Source organism: Eptatretus burgeri, chromosome 5 (genome assembly GCF_056783735.1).
Source record: "Eptatretus burgeri isolate ZD-2024b chromosome 5, Ebu_testis_v1, whole genome shotgun sequence".
NCBI classification, from domain to species: Eukaryota; Metazoa; Chordata; class Myxini; order Myxiniformes; family Myxinidae; genus Eptatretus; species Eptatretus burgeri.
Genome location: NC_140965.1, coordinates 67,030,659 through 67,055,530, shown reverse-complemented (window position 1 = coordinate 67,055,530; position 24,872 = coordinate 67,030,659). Strand labels below are relative to the sequence as shown.

The 24,872-nt window shown below is 45.0% G+C and overlaps 1 protein-coding gene and 1 long non-coding RNA gene across 7 annotated transcripts in view; one reads left to right on the top strand and one right to left on the bottom strand.

Moving 5' to 3' along the window:
• LOC147026615 (uncharacterized) overlaps nt 1-24,872 on the top strand; it is a 189,900-nt gene that overhangs the window by 32,653 nt on the left and 132,375 nt on the right. The window contains exon 3 of the mRNA XM_085882207.1: nt 14,275-14,345. Coding sequence (XP_085738333.1) covers nt 14,275-14,345 — 71 coding nt within the window. The remainder of the gene's footprint in view (nt 1-14,274; nt 14,346-24,872) is intronic.
• The window catches only part of LOC147026616 (uncharacterized), a 176,309-nt gene that overhangs the window by 145,784 nt on the left and 5,653 nt on the right, over nt 1-24,872 (bottom strand). For 2 of the 6 annotated variants that reach the window (XR_015058431.1, XR_015058427.1), the window contains 2 exons: nt 17,459-17,546; nt 16,154-16,268 (listed from right to left, as the gene is read on the bottom strand). The exons of the other annotated variants lie outside the window; for them this stretch is intronic. This is a non-coding gene — a long non-coding RNA (uncharacterized LOC147026616). Of the gene's footprint in view, nt 1-16,153; nt 16,269-17,458; nt 17,547-24,872 lie in introns of those variants that run through there. 6 annotated transcript variants of the gene reach the window in all.

Genomic DNA, 24,872 nt, shown 5'->3' with positions numbered 1-24,872 from the left:
TGGGACCACAGTATCAAAGAAAACCATAAGTAACACACTACGCCGTCATGGATTAAAATCCTGCAGCGCACGTAAGGTCCCTCTGCTCAAGCCAGCACATGTCCAGGCCTGTCTAAAGTTTGGCAATGACCATCTGGATGATCCAGAGGAGGAATGGGAGAAGGTCATGTGGTCTGATGAGACCAAAATAGAGCTTTTTGGTTTAAAGTCCACTCGCCGTGTTTGGAGGAAGAAGAAGGATGAGTACAACCCCAAGAACACCATCCCAACCCTGACGCATGGAGGTGGAAACATCATTCTTTGGGGATGCTTTTCTGCAAAGGGGACAGGACGACTGCACCGTATTGAGGGGAGAATGGATGGGGCCATGTATCGCGAGATCTTGGCCAACAACCTCCTTCCCTCAACAAGAGCATTGAAGATGGGGCGTGGCTGGGTCTTCCAGCATGACAACGACCCGAAACACACAGCCAGGGCAACTAAGGAGTGGCTCCGTAAGAATCATCTCAAGGTCCTGGAGTGGCCCAGCCAGTCTCCAGACCTGAACGCAATAGAAAATCTTTGGAGTGAGCTGAAAGTCTGTGTTGCCCAGCGACAGCCCCGAAACCTGAAGGATCTGGAGAAGATCTGAATGGAGGAGTGTGCCAAAATCCCTGCCGCAGTCTGTGCAAACCTGGTTAAGAACTACAGGAAACGTCTGATCTCTGTAATTGCAAACAAAGGTTTCTGTACCAAATATTAAGTTCTGTTTTTCTGATGTATCAAATACTGATTTCATGCAATAAAATACAAATTAATTATTTAAAAATCATACAATGTGATTTTCAGGATTTTTGCTTTGGATTCCGTCTTTCACAGTTGAAATGTCCCTATGATAAAAATTACAGACCTCCACGTGCTTTGTAAGTGAGAAAACCTGCAAAATCGGCAGTGTATCAAATACTTTTTCCCCCACTGTATATGATTGGTGATGGTTGACTGCGCTCATTGTGTGATTTTTTTTTTTACAGTTCGTCCTTTACTCGTTGTCAAGTCTGAGTCATCGCGCTATGAGTCGTGAGTAGAGAGCCAATCTAAAGTTTCTTGCCAAGCTTGGCAAAACACCTTCCAAATCCTTCGCAATGCTGCAGCAAGTCTACGGGGAAGAAAGAATGTCACGTACACGTGCATTTGAATGGCACAAGAGGTTCAAAGAGGGACGGGAGGAGGTTGAAGACTATCCACGGTCTGGAAGACCTTCAACGATAGGAACGGTGGACATCATCGAGTGTGTGAAGAAGATGGTGCACGCAGATCGTCGACTCACGGTGCGGAGGATTGCTGAGGAACCTTCCATCAACAAGGACACTGTCTAGAGCATCAGGTCAGGTCAGGTATGGGAGCATGTGCCAGAACAGCGCATCGCTGCGTCCACTTTCCGCCGGTACTCCAGGGGCCTCCATCTGGCCATCCCCCAGGCAGATGCCAGGCCCATCCCCATCTCCTTGAGATGATGGTCAAACTGCTGCAACCATGAGGCATGTGGTCGGCCCACTGGCCTCCTCCACTCATGAGACTCCCTCGCTGAGAGAATCTGGTGAGCAGGATCAGCGTCAGGAAAACGAGCCACATGTCCATACAGCCGCAACTGATGCTCACGGACTATGCAGGTAACAAATCTCATCCGAGTCTCTCTCAGCAACCGCTCGTTGGACACAAAATCCGACCAGCGATAGCCAAGGATTCTCCGAAGAGACCTGGTACCAAAGGAATTAAGTCTCCGTCTCAGATCCTTGGTCAGAGGCCAAGTCTCGCATCCATAGAGCAAGCCTGGAAGTACCAAGGACCTGAAGACTCGGACTTTCGTCCTCCCGCACAGGTACCGGCAGCGCCACACCCCATGATCCAGTGAATCCATGACTCCCCAGGCCCGACCCAGATGTCTATTGACCTCTGACTCACAGCCAAAAGCGACATGAATATCACTGCCAAGGTAAGTGAATCTCTCCACGACCTCTACATCCTCACCACAAACAGACACAGACAGGACAGCAACATCCAAGATGTCACCGAAATCCTGGATCTTAGTTTTGACCCAAGAAACCCGTAATCCCAGCAGATCCGACTCCTCATTCAGCACCTTGAGGGCCCCCAAAAGGATATCTAAAGTCTCTGCAAAGATGACTGCTTCATCTGCGAAATCAAGGTCCGAGATCTTGACATTTCCAAACGATGCACCGCAGCTTGATCTCTTCGACATCCTCCCTAAAATCCAGTCCTTACAAGTGCTGAAAAGTGTGGAGGCCAGTACACACCCCTGACGAACTCCAGTAACAACTGGAAATAAGTCAGAGGTGGTACCACCAAACTTCACAGCACTCTCAGTACCAGGGTAGAGTTCAGACATCAGATCGATCAGTTTTGGTGGCACCCCACGAAGACCAAGAATCCTCCAGAGGACATCCTGATTCACTGAATTGAACGCTTTACAGAGATCAACATAGGCTGCAAGCAGCCCCTGCCGAAACTCTCGTCTGCATTCGGTGATGACACGAAGAGCAAGGATACGGTCAATCGTTGACCTCTTTGGTGTAAAGCCTGACTGGTCTGGACGCTGGTGCTCAAGCAGATGGTGGCGAACCCTATCAAGAATTATCCGAGCAAAGACCTTGCCCAGCACTGAGTGCAGCGTCACCCCTCGGTAGTTGTTGCAGTCTTGGCGATCACCCTTCCCTTTCCAGAGAGGAACAACAAGGCCCCTCTTCCAATCAGTTGGGATGATGCCTGTGTTCCAGGCAGAGCACAAAACTGCATGCAACGACACGAGTGCAGCATTTCCACCAGCCTTGAGAAGTTCAGCATGGATGCCACAGATCCCTGGAGCTTTGCCCCATTTCAACTGGTACACCGCAGCCCATGTTTCCACAAGCGAAGGTGGACCACAGTTGATTCAAGGGTCAGCAACAGGGATTGTAACACCCTTGACGTCCAACTCGACTGCTGGGGGATCAGCCTGGTACAACCGCTCAAAGTAACCGGCCCAGCGGGCCTTCACTTCAGACTCCTCTGTCAAGAGCCTACCACTCTCTGCTCTAACTGCAGTGCTCCGAGGGATGGGCTTGGATGAACGCAATGCGCGAATTCCCCTGTAAGCGGGATGAGAATCACCTGTCCACAGGTGATGCTCTACCCCCTCACAGATACCTCGCACATAGGCCTCCTTGTCCACCCTCAGTGTACATACAGTTTTACGCCTCAGCTCCCTGAACAGCTCAGCTCTGCCATTCAGCCTGGCCCTGCGACTCTGGTCAATGGTATCCAGTGTCCCTTGAGAGACAAACTTCTTCTTTGCCCTGAGGTGAGTTCCAAGACATCCACCGGCAACATCAAGGACGGTGGTCTTGAAGGTACTCCACAACTCTTCAGGACCCCCCAAAGCACCCAGACCCCCCAAGTATCCACTCAACCTGTTCGCAAACTCCTCAGCTACTCTCTCATCCCTGAGCTTGCCAACATCCAGCCTCTGCTGGGATGGTACCATTCTCCAGGATTTAAGGTGCAGCTTTAGAGTTACTACAACAAGCCTGTGGTCAGTATTGAGGAACTGAGCACTCCGGTCGACCCTGCAGTTCTGGATCATCCTCCAACGACCGTCAATGAGGACATGGTCAATCTCCTTTGCCACACCGCCAGCGTTGGAATACCAAGTCCAGCGATGAGCTTGTGGGCACTGAAACCATGAACCAGCCACCCTAAGTCCATGACTTCTTGCAAAGTCAAGGAACTTAGTGCTATTCTGGTTCATAGTTCCTGACCCATGGCGACCAACACACACCTCATAACTATCCATATCAGTTCCAGTCGATGCATTGAAATCCCCCAAGACTAGAAGTGTATCTCTTCTGGGGCACTGATCAACCACAGACTCGAGCGTGGCGTAGAATGCATCCTTCACGGTGAGATCAGTCGCCTCAGTCGGAGCATAAACAGAGACCAGGGAAATGACACCTAAGGAGTGATGAATCCTTAATCTCATAATACGCTCGTTGTGGTGTTACCTCAATTATCATTGGGGTCAGCTTATTGGACACAGCTACAGCAACTCCTTGGGTATGGTTACCATCAGAGCGACCAGACCAATAGTAGGTGTAACCACCCACCATTATCTCTCCGCAATCCGGTCTCCGAACCTCAGAGAGAGCTGCAATCTCGATGTCCAAACGCTTGAGCTCAGATGATAACAGAGACAGGTGATCATCCTCTCTTAGGGATAGGACATTCCAGGCACCCACCCGAAGGGACCGCCTCAGGTTAACCCAAGGAGACCGCCGTCTGGTGGACGACACCTCAGCACCACTCCGACACACTCTCCTGCAATCTGACCCAGGGATGTTACCCCGTGGTTTCCCTCCTATCATCAAAGAATGGGAGTCCCGAAGGCTTTGCCCCAATCCCGTCATCCGGTGAGCTGCCCTGCAAAGGGAAGCTGCACAGGAGGTACTCCCACGGAGTGGGTTTTCAGATTTTTTTTGCGTTTTGTGTTTTGCGGAATGAAGGGTTTTATGGTGGCTGGAGTGCAAATCCTGCTACCAACCTCCTCATAAAAAAGTAACCCAACTGCAGGAGGACGTTCGCAGACACAGTTGGACACTAGATATGGATGGCCATTGGCTAACAAGGAGCTCCTCCGCCCTTTGACAGGTTTTGTTTTTAATCCTGCTGGGTGTCCATATCCAAACAACCTCCTCACCAGAAAACCTGGTGGGGGAGACGGTTTAGTCGCCGACAACTGGAGCATCATCACTGAAAATCTCGAAATGCGTCAGGTGTGCGCAAAGATGGTCCCCAAGCTGTTGTCCGAGGACCAGAAACAGCAAAGGGTCACTTTCTGTCAAGACATGATCGAGCGCCTCAGACTATCCAGACCTGCTCAGGAGAGTCATTACTGGCAATGAATCATGCATTTTCGAATACGATCCCGAGACCAAACGGCAGAGTCGTCAGTGGAAAAGTCCGGCATCACCAAGACCAAAGAAGGCAAGGATGTCGAAGGTCAAGGTGATGCTCATCGCGTTTTTTTGACATCATGGGCATCGTTCACTTCGAGTTTCTACCACAGGGTCAAACAGTGAATCGATACATATCCAAGGAGATCCTCCAGCGCCTCATGAGATCAGTCCGAGACAAGAGGAAGGATCTATGGGAGAACAACGCCTGGGTGCTACACCATGACAACGCCCCTGCTCACAGTGCCCTGAGCATCCGACAGTGTTTGGCAGAGAGGAACGTGCCAACTCTGGAGCAACCCCCGTATTCACCAGACTTGGCCCCATTGTGATTTTTTCCTATTCTCCAAGCATAAGGGGGTGATCAAGGGGATCCGATTTCCTAATGTGGAGGCCATCAAAAGGACTGTGACGACGGAGCTCCGGAGGATTCCAGAAGAAGCCTTCCGGGGGTGTATCGAAGCGTGGAAGAAGAGGATCGACAAGTGTGTAAGACTGGAGGGAAATTATTTTGAAGGGGACAAGCTGTGATTTCAATATATTTTTGGAATAAAATTTCTGTGAAGTCAGTCCCGTTACTTTTTAGATGGACCTCGGATATATCGTTTTTGGTCCTATCTCTCAATGGTGAAGAATTTGTTAAAAAAAATTTTTATCGGATCCGGATCTGGATCTTCACCACAATCTAATCAATGCGTGCGTCCTTTTCGCACACCCAACATTTCCGCCAAATTTAGTCCAAATCCGTCCACAACCTTCCGGTTCGCGGTTCCGGTTTTGAGCGGCAAGAGGTCTCCTTCGGGGCTCCCTGCTGACATTCTCAAAGTTAAGTTCCGGTTGTTATTTGTCCCGTTTTAACTGTTTAATTTTCTCACCTACATGTTAATGTGTGTTCCTAGTTCGGTTTTGTTTCAAAAATCGTGCTATTTTGTGAGTATTTATGTCGACGTTCTTACTTGGTGTTTGAGGCCTAGTCCTAGGTTTGAGGCCTACCGGTTCCACTCGGTGTTCGATCGTTTTTTTTGTTTGTTTGTTTGTTTTTTCTCCCCATTACCTTCAATTTCTATCCTCCCCATTACCTTCAATTTTCATCCTCCCCACTTTCCAAACATCCCCCATTCTCCCAACTAATCTCTTTCTTATCTCAAAAAAAATATATATATATATATACCCAACAACAACAACAACAACAACAACACGCTCACCTTCTCCCGATTCTGCTACTTCTTCTTCCTCTTAACTTCCTCCTCGTCTTCCTCGATTTCTTTTTTTTTTACACTTCCATGACCTAATCTGTTGAACTCTCTCATACATTAATATTAACAACAAAAATGATCTAATAATGCTTCATCTTCCTCTCTCACACATGTGGTACTCTTTACTGTTTCACAATGCACTTCTCTTCTGCTATCTTAACAGACTGCTCTCATTTCGACCTCTCCTTCATTCCTTGCCTAAAAAATCCAACTATTACAACGCTTCTTCTCTCCATGCTCTGAATTCGCCTTCATTGCATCCATCAAGAATTGTGTTAAATCGCATCTCTGACCTAAAACTTTTAAAAACCACAGTTTGCCATGGATGCTCGCTTTCCATCAACCATTCTTTTTCCAACTTCAGTGCCAACTCACCCCCTCACCCCTCACTCTCACTCTCAAAGCAACCATCCCACTCTTCTCCCTCCAAGCCTCCCTCTCACCTCTTTCAAAAATTCCCCCCTCACCTTTCTCCCACCTTTCATCCCCTCACTCTTCCTTCTCTAAGTTGCCCCCTCTCATCCACCAACCTGCCTCCCTCCACTGCCCTCTCACCTCCATCTCTTCACTCCACCTCCTCAAATCCTCAACTGCCATCTTCCTTGTCTCTTGTCCCCCCTCTCCCCAGCACCACAGAGCCTTCTCTCCTCCTCATTCGGCCCCCTCCCTCGCTATTCTGCAATACCCCACACTCCTTCAGCAACCCTCCTTACCTCCCCCTCATCCCTCGTCCCACCCTCCCCCGCCCCCTCCACCTCCTGCACCCAAAGCCTCCTCCCTACCTCTTCATTAAAAGTGTGGACCTCAAATATCCGGGGCCTTCGCTCAAACCTTTCAGATCTTTCCATGCAGGTTGCCACTGACAAACCAGACATTATCTGCCTAACAGAAACTTTCCTCTCCCATGACGTGTCTGACTCTCAAGTATCTCTCCCTGGTTACTCCCTCTTACGGTATGACAGACCTGAGCCTCGTCCTGGTGGAGGTGTTGCTCTCTTCATCAAAGACTCTATTCCTCACTCTCCCTGCACTGCTCTCACTCCCCCACACCCCCAGGAATACCTCTGGCTTCGGCTTCCCTCCACTCCCACCTCATGTTTATACGTGTACTGTACCGTCCACCGAACAGTGATGACTCCATCTACACCTCACTCTCCGAAAACATGGACCATCTTCTATCTTCTCATCCAAACTCTCTCTTCCTCTTATGTGGCGACTTCAATTGTCATCACGCCAGTTGGCTAGGTGTGGGTACCTCTCTCACCTGCCATGGGACATCAGCAAAAGCTTTCTGTGACTCATTGGGACTGACTCAATCGGTCAACCTCCCGACCCGGATCTCAACCAATGGTACTCCATCTCTTCTGGATCTGATTTTGACAAATTTCCCTGACAATATCTGCTGCTCTTCCTTCGCTCCAATTGGTTCTTCTGACCACGTCCTTGTTAAAGTGGACATCTCTCTGGCTGTCATCAGAGAACCACCTCACCGCCGTCGAGTCTGGCATTTCACTCAAGCCGACTGGCAGGGTCTCCGAGCAGCTATCAAACTTACAGACTGGTCTCCTATCACTACTTTCTCAAACATCAACTCATCCTGGGAATTCTTTCAAAGAAACTTGCTCTCCCTCATGCACAGATTTATCCCCTCTCGTGTTCAGTTGTCTTACCCTTCCTCCCGCCCTTGGTTTACTGAAGCTTGTGGTGAGGCAGTTGTCCTGAAACAACTTGCCTTTGCCTCATGGAAAGCAAACCCAACTGAGGGCAATCTCAGTTCTTTCCACAAAGCTCGGAACAAGTGTGTATGTACCCTCAGGAGAGCCAGAAAACAACATCTTTCTCATCTCAAGTCTGAACTCTCAAAGCTCTCTCCCTCCTCAAAATCCCTGGTGGCGTTTAATCAAATCTGTTTCTGGTGTTTGTTCCGCCTCCATCCCCTCCCTTACCTCAAATGGCCGCACTGCTGATTCCACACGTGATAAAGCTGAATGTCTAAACTCGGTGTTTGCAGCTAAATCTTGTGTCCCAAACCCATCACTATCTCTACCCACTTTACCCAGTCGCACCCAACTGTCCCTGGACTCTGTATCCTTTTCTCCTGACAAGGTGGAGAGCTTGCTTTCAAACCTCGAGTCAGATTCTGCAACCGGTCCAGACGGCATCAGCCCACGTGTCCTCAAAGCCTGCTCTTCTGCTCTTGCTCACCCTCTCTCTGTTCTATTCACCCTCTCATTTTCCCAAGGTCATCTGCCATCTGCTTGGAAATCTGCTAACATCACTGCCCTGCATAAAAAAGGTGCAAAACAGATCCCTGTAACTACAGACCAATCAGCCTTCTCCCAATCATCAGCAAGGTTATGGAATCCATCATTGCTTCAGACATGAAATCCTTCCTCTTCTCCAATGGCTTGATTTCCAATCATCAATTTGGTTTCAGACCAGGTCACTCTACCCTGGATATGCTGCTACTGCTCTCCCATCAATGGATGGAGGTCCTCAATGCCAGACAGGAAATCCGAGCCGTATCCCTGGACATATCACGTGCTTTTGACACAGTCTGGCACCCTGCACTACTCACCAAACTCTTCCCATGGTATTCAAGGCCATCTCCACTCATGGCTCGCAGACTTCCTCTCCTGTCGCAGTCAACGTGTGGCCCTAAATGGAGTTCTTTCATCCCCTCTTCCTGTGCAGGCTGGAGTTCCTCAAGGTAGCGTTCTGGGCCCTGTTCTTTTTCTGGTTTTCATCAATGATCTCTCGGACTCTCTGGAAAATCCTCTATTTCTCTTTGCCGATGACTCCACCCTCTGCCGTACCATCTGTCATCCCTCAGACCGGCAAGCAGCAGCTTCTTCGCTCACTGCAGATCTGGATAAAATCACAAACTGGTCCAACACGTGGAACATGTCTTTCAATCACACAAATCTCACACTCTCACTATGTCTCTTCGAAAGGACCGTTTACAAAACCCCCCATCCACTTTCTCAACAATCCTCTGGAAGAAGTCTTTTCTTTCAAGCTTCTGGGTCTCACTATCTGCCATGACCTTTCCTGGGAAAGTCACATTTCCAACCTTGCCTCAAAAGCCAGTCGCCGACTGGGAATCCTCCGTCGTGCTAAGTCCTTCCTCGGCCCTCTTGAGCTCCTGACTACTTACAAAGCTTTTGTCCGTAGCCTGATGGAGTACTGCTCTCCCCTCTGGGCTGGTGCTCCTGCCTCCCACCTTTCTCGACTTCACGCTGTCGAAACCAGGGCTTTAAGATCATTGGCATCTCCCGCAATGAAGCTGAGTCTTTGGGCCTCTCACTCAATCACCGCAGGTTGGTCGGTGGTCTTTCTGTCTTCTACCGACTCCTCTCCAGCCTTGCCCCCTGCTCTCTCTGCGATTTGTCCCCACCACATTTCCACAGGGCGCTCAAGGTCGCCAACAACCCCCTTCTGGTAAAACCACCAAAATCACGAATCACTGCTCATCTTCACTCTTTCATTCCTCTTTTTCCCGCCTTTGGAATAAACTTCCTCACTCTATTCTTTCCCATTCTTCCCTCCAGGCTTTCAAAACAGCTGTTCACCACCACCTCTTATCTTCCCCCATCCAAATCCTCGATCTTTTCTACCCCCGATAATCCACCCAAGCCCACTTCCTTCAATTCTCCTGCTTTCCTTCCTGAAAGTCCCTGTAATGTCCATCTTCTCCTCGCCATGTTCCCCGTCCCATCCCCATCCCTCTCCCTTCCACAGTTCACCTGTGTCTGTTCCCCAATGTTTTGTCCCTTCCACTCCCACCCCTCTTGTCTCATGCCTCCTTGCTGTGAGTTGTGTGTTAGCTCTCATACGAGCCTCGACCAAGGTATACAAAAAAAAAAAAAAAAAAAAAAAAAAAAACCTTTTGCGACATCCTGCTCACAGACAGACAGGGGTGAAAACATAAACTCAGTCAACCTTTGGTGGTGGAGGTAATAAGATGTGGACACATATTCATATTCGTTGATTATCTACTGGCAATTGATGATCTATTTATGTTTGATCAATTCCACCACTAGATCTATCCAAATGAGCTAGAATTGAAGAAGGAAAATGCAACTCATTCTTCAGTCTTCTTTTTTCTTTTTCTTTTTTAAATGAATTACAAATTGATATCAATAAGTTTGCACGAAATTGATTTATAAATGACATGCTTTTCCATTCTACGTCGTTTAAATGCCTTCCGTGGACAAAAAAACCCCAAAACATTCCGATAAATCATTTCAATAGTACAGGTGAAATGACCTGGCCAGTGATAGAAAACACACACAGCACAGACCTTACCAATAGTTGAAAAAAGGGAGTCAGACATTTCCTAACTCAGCGAGCTACAGTTAACAGATTAAAACAAATGTTCTTTAAGGTCACAAAACGATCACTAATGGAATTTATGAAATAAAATAAAACGGTAAAAACATTATCAATGAAGGATTCAAATAAATGCATTTTTAAACGTGTTTCGTGATTGGGAGAGGTCACACAGTAAAGCATGTAGGAAATCTGTTAAAATTAGTTTTAAAATGTATTTGAATAACATCTGTGTTCAGTGGTAAGCAAAATGGATATGCTCGGTTATGTACTTGTAATCCGCAAAGTAAGGTCCACATGATTTACTGGTAATGTAAGATACTACATCTATTATTACCCTCGCTGAAGGAGAGGGTATTGTGTTTGTTTGTCTGTTTGTCTGTTTGTCCGCACAGAACTTTCATGTTTTTCTCCGCAACCGCTTGTCGGATTGAGACGACATTTTCATCATTGGTGCGGCTACTCATGTAAAATGTTTTAATGATAATTATGATGTCATAGGTCACGTAGTGTGGCAGTCATATTGGAAAAACTTTGGACTTCTGTATCTCTGAAACCACACCAAGGAAAAAATTGAAACTTGGCACATAGCAAGTACTCCTCATGGGGAATAAGTGATTTTTTTATGACGTCATCATTGCATATGTAGAATACCACATCCGATCAGTATGAAAATTTTTGAGGTTCTTCTAGGGATGAAATAGTTCACAGAAAAAAAAAAACTCATGACATCATCGGTCATGTGATTCAGTAGCCATATTGTTTAAAAAAAAAAATAAACCTTCAAAAATCTTCTCTGAAGTCGCTGAACAGATCGAGGCGAAACTTTACACGTATGAGGAACAAAAGCTTCGCACATATGATGTCATTGGTGACATGGTTTGGGAGCCATATTGGATTTACCCGAAACCTATAAAAATCTTCTCCAGAATGGCTGGACAAATCGAGGCGAAACTTCACACAAGTGTTCGCCAAGCCATGGGTGTACAAGTTTAAGGAATAACAAGTCTGAAGACGACGATGGTTCACGAGCTGTATTTGACGATGTAGATTGTTTCAGAAGTCAAGGATGAGACAATGTGATAATGTTTGACCAAGTTATAAAAATGATCAATATGATGTGGTACAAATGACAAGTTATATTAGCTGCAAAATGTTGAAAACCCGGTTTCGTTCAACAACTTTAAAAATTTGACCTTTGCATAACCTTTAAAGGTCACAAAACAATGTTGTGGACATTAAAATAAGGAAACAGGAAACAATGTTGTGGACATTAAAATAAGAAAATAAGTGCTATAGCTTATTGGAGTTAGTTCGTCGAAGAAGGTCGAAAACCCGGTTCGATTCCCACAACTTTGAAAATTTGACCTTTGTGAACTTTAAAGGTCAAAGGTCAAGGATTATGACCTTTGGTGCAAAACTTCCTCTGGAACATTTCAGGAACAATATAACGTCATATAGGCTATATGGCATTTCGCACTCCTCGGATTATCCATACTTTGATGAAATCAGCGTAAAAACAAAGTTGAAGGGGCGCCACGGGCAAGGTGTTCGAGATAGAGCAAAATGGTTTCAAGACTTTAGGTGGGGAATGACCTCAAGATTATGCATAAAAAATATTGTCATCCTCGCTCTCAAAGTTTGGGCGGTCGTATGATTTTTATGTCAAAATTCGAAATTTTCTAAGTTCGTGACCTTGTGACCTTGACCTTGGGAGGAAAATGAAAAATCGAGCTCCGTGGGGCTATGCAGGTGACATTGGGCTAACCAAATACTGAAACCTCTGCCAGATTCGACAAACTCCCTAGGAGAAGATGCAAATTGAAATCGGCTACCCCCTAAAAACACAATTCGCAATTTTCTAAGTTCGTGACCTTGTGACCTTGACCTTGGGACGAAAATGAAAAATCGAGCTCTGTGGGGCTATGCAGGTGCCATTGGGCTAACGAAATACTGAAACCCCAGCCAGATTTGACAAACCCCTCGGAGAAGATAATTTTTTATGTCAAAATTCGCAATTTTCTAAGTTCGTGACCTTGTGACCTTGACCTTTGGACGAAAATGAGAAATCGAGCTCCGTGGGGCTATGCAGGTGCCATTGGGCGAACCAAATACCGAAACCCCTGTCAGATTCGACAAACCCCCTCGGAAATGTAAATTGAAATCGGCTACCCCCTAAAAACGCGTGTTTTTTTGGGTGTGGCTCCGCCCATAATGGGCGCACCATGCCCATTCTCAGGAAAACACAACTATATCATGATATAAACCTTCCACCAAAATTTTATCAGGATCGGATCAAAACCCACGAAGCTATGCTCGGGACAGACAGACAGACAGACAGACAGACAGACACACACACAACAATAACGAATATAGTGGTCACTTATTTTTTTCGTGAAAATATTTTTTCGTGAACCATTTATTGATGGGTCACATAGTTTGGCAGCCATATTGGATTGAAGAAAAAATATTAAATGTTTTTTCTGGAACCGCTTAATCGATGTGAAACTTCACATTTATGATCTAGTAGTGATGGGTAATACATCTTTAAAATTTCAACTTGATCGGACATATGGTCTGGCAATTAGAATGATGAAATTTTTTGATTTGGATTTTTAAAATTTTTATTTTAAATATGGCTCACTTGGCTGTGCCTGGATGGGTTTGAGGGTATGGGAGTAGCAGCTGAAATGTGAATCCTATCCAGGTTCCTCCTAATGACTTCATCTTTGCTTTTTTGTGTTTGGGTTCCTTCTGGTTGCTCCCATGCAGGACTGTAGCTATTTGGTCTTCTGTACCTATTGAATAATGAATAATAATATGTCGACATTATGGGTCAGGGTCAGGTGTCCGATCAAAGTGGAGTTGCATCAAAGCGGGATGTCTTGGTACCCGGTCATCACTGCCGTGGCAGTTCTAATTATGTCTCATTAATAATAAGTAACATACAGTACATAAACGCCACACAAAAGCAGTCCTGGCGAGGGTCTGCAATCTCTGAATGCTCTTTTTCTTCTGTAATGGAATGTGCGATGAGCATTATGAATATATGATAGTGCATGAAATCCTCTATGAAGAAGGTAAACATCAAAAGATAAATCTTATATGCTCAAGGTAGAAAGTTTGAAATAGTGAGGTTGCATTGCCAAATTCAGTGACTGTCTGGACACAGGTGAGGTCTTAGGAATGCGGATGTGGATCTACACGAGGTTGTGGACCCACTATTTCGGTGTCAAGGTTCTGGATTTAAATGTTCAAAATCTCCATGAAGAACGGATGATCCAGACAGAAAATCAGTCACTCACTTACAAGTTACTAAAGTATTTACTGTTAGTTACTGTTTCGATGTTTGTGATTAAAATGAAGTTCAGTTGAAGGGTGATGTAGAATTGTTATAATTAACAATGTCCTTTAAATATCAATATAATTATTTTGGAATATCTGCTACTGTTCAATAAATGATTACAATTGTAGTGAGGAACAGAGGTGTGTGTGTGTGTGTGTGTGTGTGTGTGTGTGTGTGTGTGTGTGTGTGTGTGTGTGTGTGTGTGTGTGTGTGTGTGTGTGTGCGTGTGTGTGTGTGTGTGTGTGTGTGTGTGTGTGTTTATGTGCCAGCGTTGGCCATATCATTGTACATACTGTACAGTATATATGTTCTCATCAGTGTTTGCCTTTGGCTTCATGTTTTTATCCTGTCATAGAAGTTTTGGAGCAAGTTATCCCAACACAGCTCATTGCATCTCGGGCACTCACCATGAAAGATTGCGAACAGGTAAGCCAATCACCATTAATTTGGGACGGGATTGAAGTCAATCAAAGGAATATAATTTTTTTCTCATGTTCTTCTGATGTCTTGAGCAAGGCAACTCCAGTGCCCTTACTGATGCATGGTATAGTTGCTTCACATTTCCTTTTTGCCATCGGCAGGTAAATCCTATAAATCCCGATTTCCTGTAGTGCTATGGTAAATTAATTTTAAAAAAAGATTGATTAATGAAATTAAAAGGATTGATTTATTATTACCCTTGGCAGAGGAGAGGCTATTGCATTTTGTCCGTTTGTCTGTCTGTCTGTCCACACATAATGTGCTCACCGAAGCCACAAACGCCACCTGGTGGTAGCCAGTATTACAGGTAGTAATGAAATAATATTTTCCACCGATTCCCTCTATAATTCAGTACAGTTGGACCTCAACATTCACGGAGGATACGTTCCTGGAAAAAGCCGCTAATGTCGAATCCGCGAATGTCAGGGAATTGTTTTAACGGGGAAAAGGGGGATAGGTTCCCAGCAGTTCGTGATTCAAAAGGAAATTTTTTTAAATGTTACAAACATGACTGCACATGATTACAGTTTCATTAAAAGTGCTTACAAAAAAAACAAAAAAAAACAGCAACAGCAGGTATGGTGTCCAATTTTTATTTAAGACAGAAATAACTTTTGATGTGATGATGATAATGAGTTAGAATCCCGTGAACTCTGAAGGGAACGCAGGTGAGGGTGCTGATTCATGCACTAAAACGGGATGCAGGCGAGGGTGCTGAAGCATATGCAGGCGGAGGTTAGGGTGAGCAGGTCGAGGCAAGCAGAAGAAAGAATGAGACACAGGACACACTACACATAAGTAGCCATGCAAAGGTTGGTTGTGGGTAGATGAAGGAGGGGTGAGTTGTGTGACCATTGTTTATGGGCGATGGTGGCAGGGGATGATTTATGCCCACGTTAGAGGTGCTTTATGCGTTGTTGGTGGTAGATGGTTATAGGACTGTTATGCGTGTGGCGTTGGCGGGAGATGGTTAGTTGTGCCCGTATACTTGAAGCACAGGCAGCCAATATAGAAGCAGGTCACATTTTATCAACCGCAAATACATGGGGTCTGTGAATGTCGAATCCGTGAATGTCAGGATTCCACGGTATGTACAATTAGAATCTGAATACGTCCATTAAAAAGTACATACAGTACTATGTATTTCAAAGTGAGCACATCGATAAAGTATGTGTATTAAGAATGCGAGTGCATCTTTAAAGTACTTACTGTACTATAAAAATACGTCTGTCAGTAAAATACTTGTATCTATAAAATACGTAGTACATAGTCTATAGAATACATACGAGTGGAACGTGAATCGATACAGTAAAACTGAAAAGGTATGTTTGTGTGCTGTATAAACATAAACCTCCGTTGTCAATGCATCATATACACATCAGTCCACAAACACGCAGATATGTAGCCCCAGCGAGGGGCTGCAGTCTCTGATTGCTCTTTCTAGTTGCTTATTGCATTATACCAAAATGGATGACTGAACCAGGATTTCTGACTGAATCTTAAAAAAACCCTTATCCCAAGTTCCAGTGTTTTAATATTTCATAAGAGCAATTCATTCATTCCATTACTACCATCTTGTATAGTCTGCTGTTTGCAAATTTCATCACTTTCATTGTGGTGCTGTCTTCAATGTAATTATTGATTATCCCCATGTTTTTTTTGAAAAAAAGAACGGGGGTTGGGGGGAGAAGGGGGTGGTATGGTGGATATTGTAATCGCGTCCGTCTGTCCGTCCTTCACACGATGTCCTCCTAAACGGTTGGGCAGAAATTCAGCAAACTTGGTAGTGATGATCACCACGTGGAAAGAAGGTGCGAGAGAAGTTTCATTTTGGCCCATCTCCCTAGTGTTGGGTCAAAAGGTCGAATTCTGAAAAATGCAATTATGGGCACACTTTTAAACTTTTTTTTTAATGAAACGTATATGGAATCAACATTCGGGGATACATGAAATATGTAACAATTTTTGGGGATTTGACCCTGGATTCATACCCGAAGGGGTTAGGACTTCAGGTCACAGGGGTCAAAACAGAAGATTTTTGTTTTTTTTTAACTCAAAATTTGATATTGGGTCACTCCTGATGGAACTTTTTGCTTTCTTTCAACTGCTTTTGGTGGGAAGTGTGGGGATTTGCGATGGCGTACCACCAACTTCGCTCTGGTTTTGAATTCATTATGGTGCACCCGAACTTCCTATGTGCAGGTTCAGTTGGATGTTCCCTTCTAAAAAGTTGTGCCATGTTTATTTTAATTTTAAAATCTCTTCAATTGTCCTCATTCCATGTTATTGAGAATATTCACAATATGTCAGGAGTTTGCTCGGTACTGTATTTTAAGCTTAAAATTGGCCTTGTACCTATAACATGTGCAAAAGTAGCTAAATTGATTTCCTGATTCCCATATATACTCTCCTAACTTCCTTCCATTTTATCCACAACCAGTCTTCCCCCCACAATCTGAAACCCTCCATTTTCTCCTCCTCCTGCCCCCCCTTTCCTTCCTTCCTTCCTTCCCCAACTTTACTTTCTTATTTTAATGCATGGATGGCTCCTTCTGCAAAAGAGACTTTGGAGTTTGATGTAAATTGTTAATTTATAGTCAAACATAAACAATATTTTTAATGATTGCCTCTGGCAATGTCACTTGTGGATAAGTCTGAAGGGATAAGTTTCAATGTGTGGCTGTTTTTGGCAATGGTATTTATGCAAAGTGTGACCTTGTTTAGAAATATACAGTCACCTCTTATTGCAACGATGTGAAGCAAAATGTTCCTATTGTCTTGTTACAACATTGGGGAAATTAATTATTTTTGTTTTCTACACAACATCAGGGCTCATGAAAGACCGAAGTGGTGGATGGTAAAAAGGTAACAACCTCATTGGGTTTTGTGGGGCCACAGTTAAACAGGACAAGCAAGGGAATGGAGAGAGGAAGAGAGAGGAAGGGAAAGGAAGAAAGAGACAGACAGACAGAGACAGAGAGTGATCTGCAACATGATAGCGTTGTGTTAGGCAGGGTTAATAGTTTTATGAAAGATCACTGATAGGGATGGGGAATGACCTGAGATGGTGGTCTCCAGCTTGCTTGAATTTCTGGAAGGGAGAGTGTGTTTGAACATGCTCAGGAAGGCTGCTGGATTGTTGCCAAACTGGAACAGATAACGCATTCAATTTGAATTAAGGAGCATCTAAGCATGATGTGTTTGGTTTGAACAGCTGTAGATACCTCAACACTTGCACAATTCAACATACTACATTCCTCTGCTGTTCCAATGATTATCCAGATTAAAGTTACAAAAGCTACACATAGTAGTCACTCTGTTGCTGATTTACTAGTGCTGCTTGCTGGATTGTTTGCACATGCAATCCCATGCCGTGTATTCTGCTGTTTCCTCCATTCATTCCCACTCCCGTCATGAAACGCAGCAGCACATTCCCTGTAGAGTGCTGATGCATCGAGGCTTCTGTAGAGCTGCCTGGTTGTTAAGCAAGAATTACTGATTGCCAAGGGGACTACAGCTTGGCTCCAGCATTTGGATGTTTGTGTTGTATGGGTAATCACACTGATGCATCTGCAATTAAAGGGAAACTAATATGAAACTTCAAGACCTGACAGTTTATTAGAGAGACGGTTCAAGGTCTAACTCACCATTTTATTGCAGAAAATAAAATAAACAAGTCTGGAGACGGTGATGGTTAATGAGCAATATACACGGTTCGCCTTTTTTATTTTTCGACCTTCGAGGGGACGCCACGGGCAAACTGGCGGGAATTCGGAAAAACGTAAATGATGAAAGTTGTAGTACTCGAAGAGCACAACTTGCATACCAACTTTCATTTGAAAGAGTTGAAAACCCGAGGAGCTCGATGCCCAATTTACTGATTTTTTTTTGACATTTTCAAAGTTCGTGACCTTGTGACCTTGATTTTGGGACGAAAATGAAAAATCGAGCTGTGTGGGGCGATGCAGGTGCCATTGGGCTAACCAAATACCAAAATTCCTGCCAGATTCGACAAACCCCCTCGGAGAAGATGTAACTTGAAACCGGCTACCCCCTAAAAACACGTTTTTTGGGCGTGGCTCCGCCCATAATGGGTGCAGCACGCCCATTTTCCGGAAAACACAACTAGATCATGATACAAACCTCGCACCCTCATTTTATCAAGATCGGATCAAAACCCACGGAGCTATGCTAGGGACAGACAGACAGACAGACAAGCCGGTAGGCGGACATGGGTCGTCGAATGCCCAATAGAACCTGACGCGATGGGCCCGTTTGATGGGGGAATGACCTGAGGATTAAGCACAAGAAAATTCATGATTCTAGCTTCAAAGGTAAATGCTGCAGATTGTTTTTTCGTTAAAATACCCCCACATTTAGAGGTTTTTCGGCCGTTGCTAGGCAACAGAGGGGTCCATAGCAACGGTTCTTTCTCACACATAACGAGGACATACCATGAACCTACCATACCAGTTTCATGTATATCTGACTCAGTGTCTGAGATATAACGAACTTCGTTTTTTTATTGTTTTCGACCAGGGTTCATTCAAAGTCTATCTTCTCCGACAGTTTTCATAGGAAACTGGCGGGAATGATCCGGCTGGAAATTTTTGACAATATGGCTGAATGTACTACCCACAGTCGCTCGTGGCCCGATTTTTGATTTTCGAAAAAATTAATTTTTTATGATTTTTCAAAAATTTCAAAGTCCCTTTGCTAGGCAACGGTGGTGTCCATAGCAACGGTTCTCATTTACACACAACTAGGTCATGGTATGAACCTACCAACCAAGTTTCATCGAAATCGCCATTGTATTAATGGAGCACTGGACCGAACAGACAGACAGACAGACAGACAGACAAACATATCGACGGAAATACTGATAATAAGGGTAGATCAAAAAAATATTTTTTTCGACTGGATCGACTACCCAACACACGCCCATAACGAATATAGTGGTCACTTACTGACTCGTGAACCAACAGACAAACCCATAACGAATATAGTGGTCACTTACTGACTCGTGAATCAAATACTTCAGGGTGGTTGTTCTTCTTGCGTATGGCAGCCTTGCTGCTGGGTAGCTATCTTTTTGTTTGGGTGCAGCTATGCCACCGATACTGTGCCCCATACCAGTACACTGGTACTCATTTTGCCGACCTCAGAAGGATGACAGGCTGAGTCAACCCCACCTGGTGTTACTTCAGTGGCCAACAGGGCTCGAACTAACAACCTTAAGATTCCAAGACATCCACCCTAACCACGAAGTCATCACCAGGCTTACAGGGTGGTTGATCAAACGTCACCGATTTCTGAAGGTATTCCCTATTTATATGGACACACGTGTCCCATTGATGTGGTTTTGCCTTGATGCCATTTACGTAATAAAAGAAAAAGTACTTGGGACAGGTATGCAGCCATTTCCAGACATGTGTGTTGACATCCTCTTGATTAGGAAATGTAATACTAGCCAGATAGTCTTCAAGTGGTCCTAATAAAATGAAAATCACAGGATGATAAGACTTGATGGTATGGGGCATAATTTGAACCTTCCTAACTGTTCTTCGCTCTAGTAGATGTGGTTGAGGATTATCTTGCAGTGGTCACGCTCTGAGATAATATTGTTGTGGGCCGGGGGTCGGTGGCGAGGAACGACCGCTAGATGGAGCAGTAAGGCCGTCTCCCACCGAACACCCGGAATCGAAGGTCGTCACCCCGGATAACTCCGGAGTCGACGGGTCACTTATTGACTGTGGACGCCAATATTTCAACCGCGCGGTTAGGGTCTTTTTGTCTGATTCCAATTTAACTAATTAGCCGCGTGGTCTAGCTACTGGGGAAACAACACCCTCAGCCGACTTTGTCCAAACCAAGTCGCTGTTACCGACTCGGATCCGGCGTAAGCGAGCGGGGATTACCAAAGCCTACTGGACCAAATGAACAATTTACGGCACAAACGGCATCCTTATTTCTCAAACCCGAACCATGCTGGGCCAATGATAGAAACGACAGACAACGAACTGGAACATTTAACAGTTATTTATTTACAATAACAAGACACAGTGTAGACTTATTCCGAATATACAGGCAATGTACAATGAGCAATCAACACTTATACAATTTCTACTTGTGGGACAGCGCCACCACAGACACACACACACACCAAAATAAAATGGACCCGGATTATCTTTATTTCAACCCTTGCAGCCAAGGGGATAGACAGACTGGAGGTCAGAGTTTGGTCGGTACCTGGCCGCCTCGTGCGGTTTGGCCCGCAACTGCAGGTGTGAAACTCGGGGTCGTCGGCGAGCCCAGACACGGTATAGCGGGGTCCAGGCAGGGGCCAGGGTCGCTCCTCACAGAGGGCCAGCGGAGATTCCCGGCTCGGACTCCGGGTTACTGCTCGATAAAATGAGAGATGGAAGTCGACAGCTGTGGAATAGTCAGAGGACCAGCTGGAGACATTGCAACGGCGCACACCAAGAGCAATGGCGACCCGTTTCTTCTCCGACCATTCCAACCCAACTCCAGCGAACACTCAGGGGAGCCCGGCGATTCTTATCCCTCTCCCAGGCAGGGTGGGGTCATCGGTCCTCTGAGGTAATCTTTGCCCTGATTGGACAGGGTTTCATGGGGTGATATCTGTCCCCCTCTGATTGGACAGGGGAAAACCCTGCCTTTCTGGGGCGGAGTCGGAGCTCTGAGGTAATGTTTGCCCTGATTGGACAGGGTTTCGTGGGGTGGTGTGCTGGCCATCCGTGATTGGACAGGGGGGAACCCCCTCCTTTCCTGGGCGGAGTCGGTGTTCTGAGGTGAGGAAACCTCCGCCCACGTCCGTGGTCGAACGCACGTGGGCAATGGCGTCAATGGTGCAAAGAAGTGAAGGATTGATTTGTTGGCGTTGGGTATTGCAAAAATCTAACTAGAAAGAATCTCAGCACACACATGTAATTCCCTTTAGACATAGGGAGGAATCTAACTATACACATACTTATTGAAATAACTGAACTGCGGGGACTCTGGCTGTTGTGTGCAAATGGCTGCCAGATTCGTAGCAATATACCTGACCGTCATCTGCGTATTGCTCATCTCACATCATTGTTCGAAATGTCAGACTTGTGCTTTTGTCCATATGACAAATTCTATGGTCAGATGTACCTTCTGTGGGCACTTCTTACCTCTGCCTCTGAATGTGGATGGAGGTTATTTTCACCCCTGTCTGTCTGTCTTTGTTTGTTTGTTTGTGAACGAAATAGCTCAAAGTTGTGGATGGATTCGGAGGAAGTTTGGTGGAGAGCTTGGGTATGTGACAAGGACGAAATGATTAGATTTTTGTGAAGATCCAAATCTGGATCCGGATCCGATAATTTTTTTATGTGATTCTTCACCATTGAGTGATAGGGCGAAAACGATATAGAGCACGATATCTCAAAAAAGTTATGGACAGATTCAGACAAAACTTGGTGGATGAGTTGGTTATCTGACAACAACAAGGCAATTACATTTTTGTTCAAGTCTGAAACCAGATCTGGCCTATCAGTGGGGAAACAAAACGTAAACCAATCAGCCTGGCAGAGGTATGCGCTCGATGGAGTGCCCTTATAGTTTATTATGATTCTTGTTACCGTCATAGTAGTCATTTGTTCTTCCTCGATTATTATTCTTATTATAACAATAGTAATAATGAGCAAGTACCCATGGGAAATTTTGCTTAATGTAAAATGTAATAAGATTTGTTTTTTTTCCCCCCTAACAAGGAACTTTGACACAGGACGCCCCTCAAAGCCTGCGCTATTATTGCCAACTTACAGTTGTTTGTCTGTACTTTATCCTTTTAAATGTTGAGCATCAAGCAGGGAGGCAGCACATACCATTTTTAACGTCTTTGATAATATGGAATAGGCAAAGACGAGAAGCGAACATAGAATTCTTCTTACATTCGCTTCTGACTTTACCTAGAACTTGTTTACAACTGTATACTTGCCAACTATACCGTGGTACGTGTAAGTGCCGCACAGCTGATGATTTTGACGCAATTTCCGGTTACTTCGGCCTGGATTCGGGATCAGCGATCAAATAATGTAAATCACGATTAAAAATTATTTTTTGATGATGCGGGAGATATCTTTATTAAAATTAACTTAGGGAAAAAATAATTGAATAAATAAACGATCACTTCTGGTCAAGAATAAAAGAAAATATAAGTTCCGGAAGGAGTTTCAAAATCACTCCCGATAATGTTAAATACAAAATAAACACTTCCTGTCATGAAAAAAATCACTTTCGGAAGAATAAAATTAACTTTGGGGAAAAAAAAAATTATTGAATAAATAAATAAACGCTTCCGGTCATGATCTCCCGGCATGCATCATTCCCCATGACAAAAACCGGAAACAAAAAAAAAAACCAGAAACAAAACAAAAACAGAAGCAAAAGGGTCATAGCCAACGACACGGATTCACAATTGCCAGGGTATTGTGTTGTTTCCTCGTCTCTCATGTGCACGCGTTAAGTAATATTCACAAGATAGAAATAAAACCCAATCGTGTTTATACACCGCACAGTGTTTAACAACAACTGAAAGCAAAAGGTGATAGCTAACGACACGGATTCCAAATAGCCAGGGGTATTGTGTTGTTGTTGTTGTTGTTTCCTATTCTCTCACGTGCACGCGTTAAGTATGAAGCTCATTGCGTTCGCTATGATTCGGTGACCTCCCAGACTCTCATTCACTATTACGTCACAGAAGCTGGTACAGTTAAAATATCGTGCGATTTTAGTATTGTCCAGCTACTGTATGTGCTCCCTATAGATGTTGCTTGAATACATCAACCACCCCAAGTCCCCAACTCTCCCCTCCAAACCCCAAGACTTCAAACCCCTCAACCCTTCCCCCCACCCCACCTCAGGTCCTTCCACAAGTTCTCAGCCTCCCCCCACCCAAAGCCTCAACCCCTTCTCCCAACTCTCTACCCCTCCCCCCTCACACCATATCTCTGTCCTCCCTTCTCCTTTTATTCCCGATCTTAAACGCAAGAGGGAATTTTGTTTTGTTTTGCATCAAGGCATGTTATTTCTTCATTGCCTCATTAAAATGGTGCTGGGTGTGAAGTGACAGTCTAAACAACGTCCAATTTACAATATCGTGAGATATGTCCCACAGAAATTTCATGGAATGACCTCTCTCAAGATTGTGAGGTGTGTGTGTGTGTGTGTGTGTGTGTGTGTGTGTGTGTGTGTGTGTGTGTGTGTGTGTGTGTGTGTGTGTGTGTGTGTGTGTGTGTGTGTGTGTGTGTGTGTGTGTGTGTGTGTGTGTGTGTGTGTGTGTGTGTGTTATGTACATGCTCTCGGCTCGTGGAAGAGCTATGACGCAGAACAAAATCAGAACACAACACAACAAAGGTAACAGTAGGAGAAAGGGGAAAACACTAATATAACAGCAGGGCGGAGGGAGAAAGCAGATGGAGATTGACAAACAAGGGAAGCATGTAAGGACGAGGGGTGAGGTTAAACGCAAAGGGTGGACAATGTGGATATATAAGCAAAATTTTGGCAGGGGTGTTGGGTGGTTTTACGGGCGCAGAAAAGATCATGATTTTGGACGGGGAATGATTTGAGATGGTGGTGAACAACTGTCTTGAAGACCTGGAGGAAAGAATGAGATTGAAGAGAATGTGGAAGTTGATTCCACAGGTGGGAGAAAAGAGGAACGAATGAGTGGAGCTGAGCAGTGATCCTGGATTTAGGTAATTTCACCAGAAGGGCGTTTATGGTGGACCGTGTGTGCCCTGCAGAAATCTGGGGGGGGGGAGATAGGGGTGGGACAAAGCTTGGAAAGAGTGGAGAGTGCAAGACCAGAAAGGAGGTGGTAGAAGACAGACTACTGACCTGTCTGCGATGGCGTAGTGATAAACCCATCAACTTGGCTTCATCGTGAAAGTTTCCAATAATCTTGAAAGCCTTGGTTTCCACGGTGTTAAGCTAAGCAAGGTGCGAGGCAGGGGAAGCAGCCCAGCGGGGAGAGCAGTACTCCATCGAGCTGCGAATAAAGGCCTTGTAGGTGAATGGGAGTTCAGGTGTTCCAAGGAAGAACTTTGTATGACGGAAGTTGCCCATTCGGTGGCTGGCTTTGGAGGCCAACGTTGAAATGTGGTTTGTCCAAGAAAGATCATGGCTGATAGTAAGACTCAGGAGTTTGAATGACTGATTTTTAAGAAAGTAGATGGGGGGGTTTGCCAGATGCTCCTTTCGGAGAGTGGGGGTGTGAGATTTGTCAGGATTGAAAGTCTTAATTACAAGTGTTTGACCAACTTGTGAATTTTCTCAAGGTCTGAAGAGAGGGATGAGACTGCAGCCTGCCTGTCTGAAGGATGATGGATGGCACGACAGAGGGTGGAGTCATCATCAAATATATAAATGGGGATTTCCAGAGATTCAGAGAGATTAATGAAGATCAGGAATAGGACTGGGCCC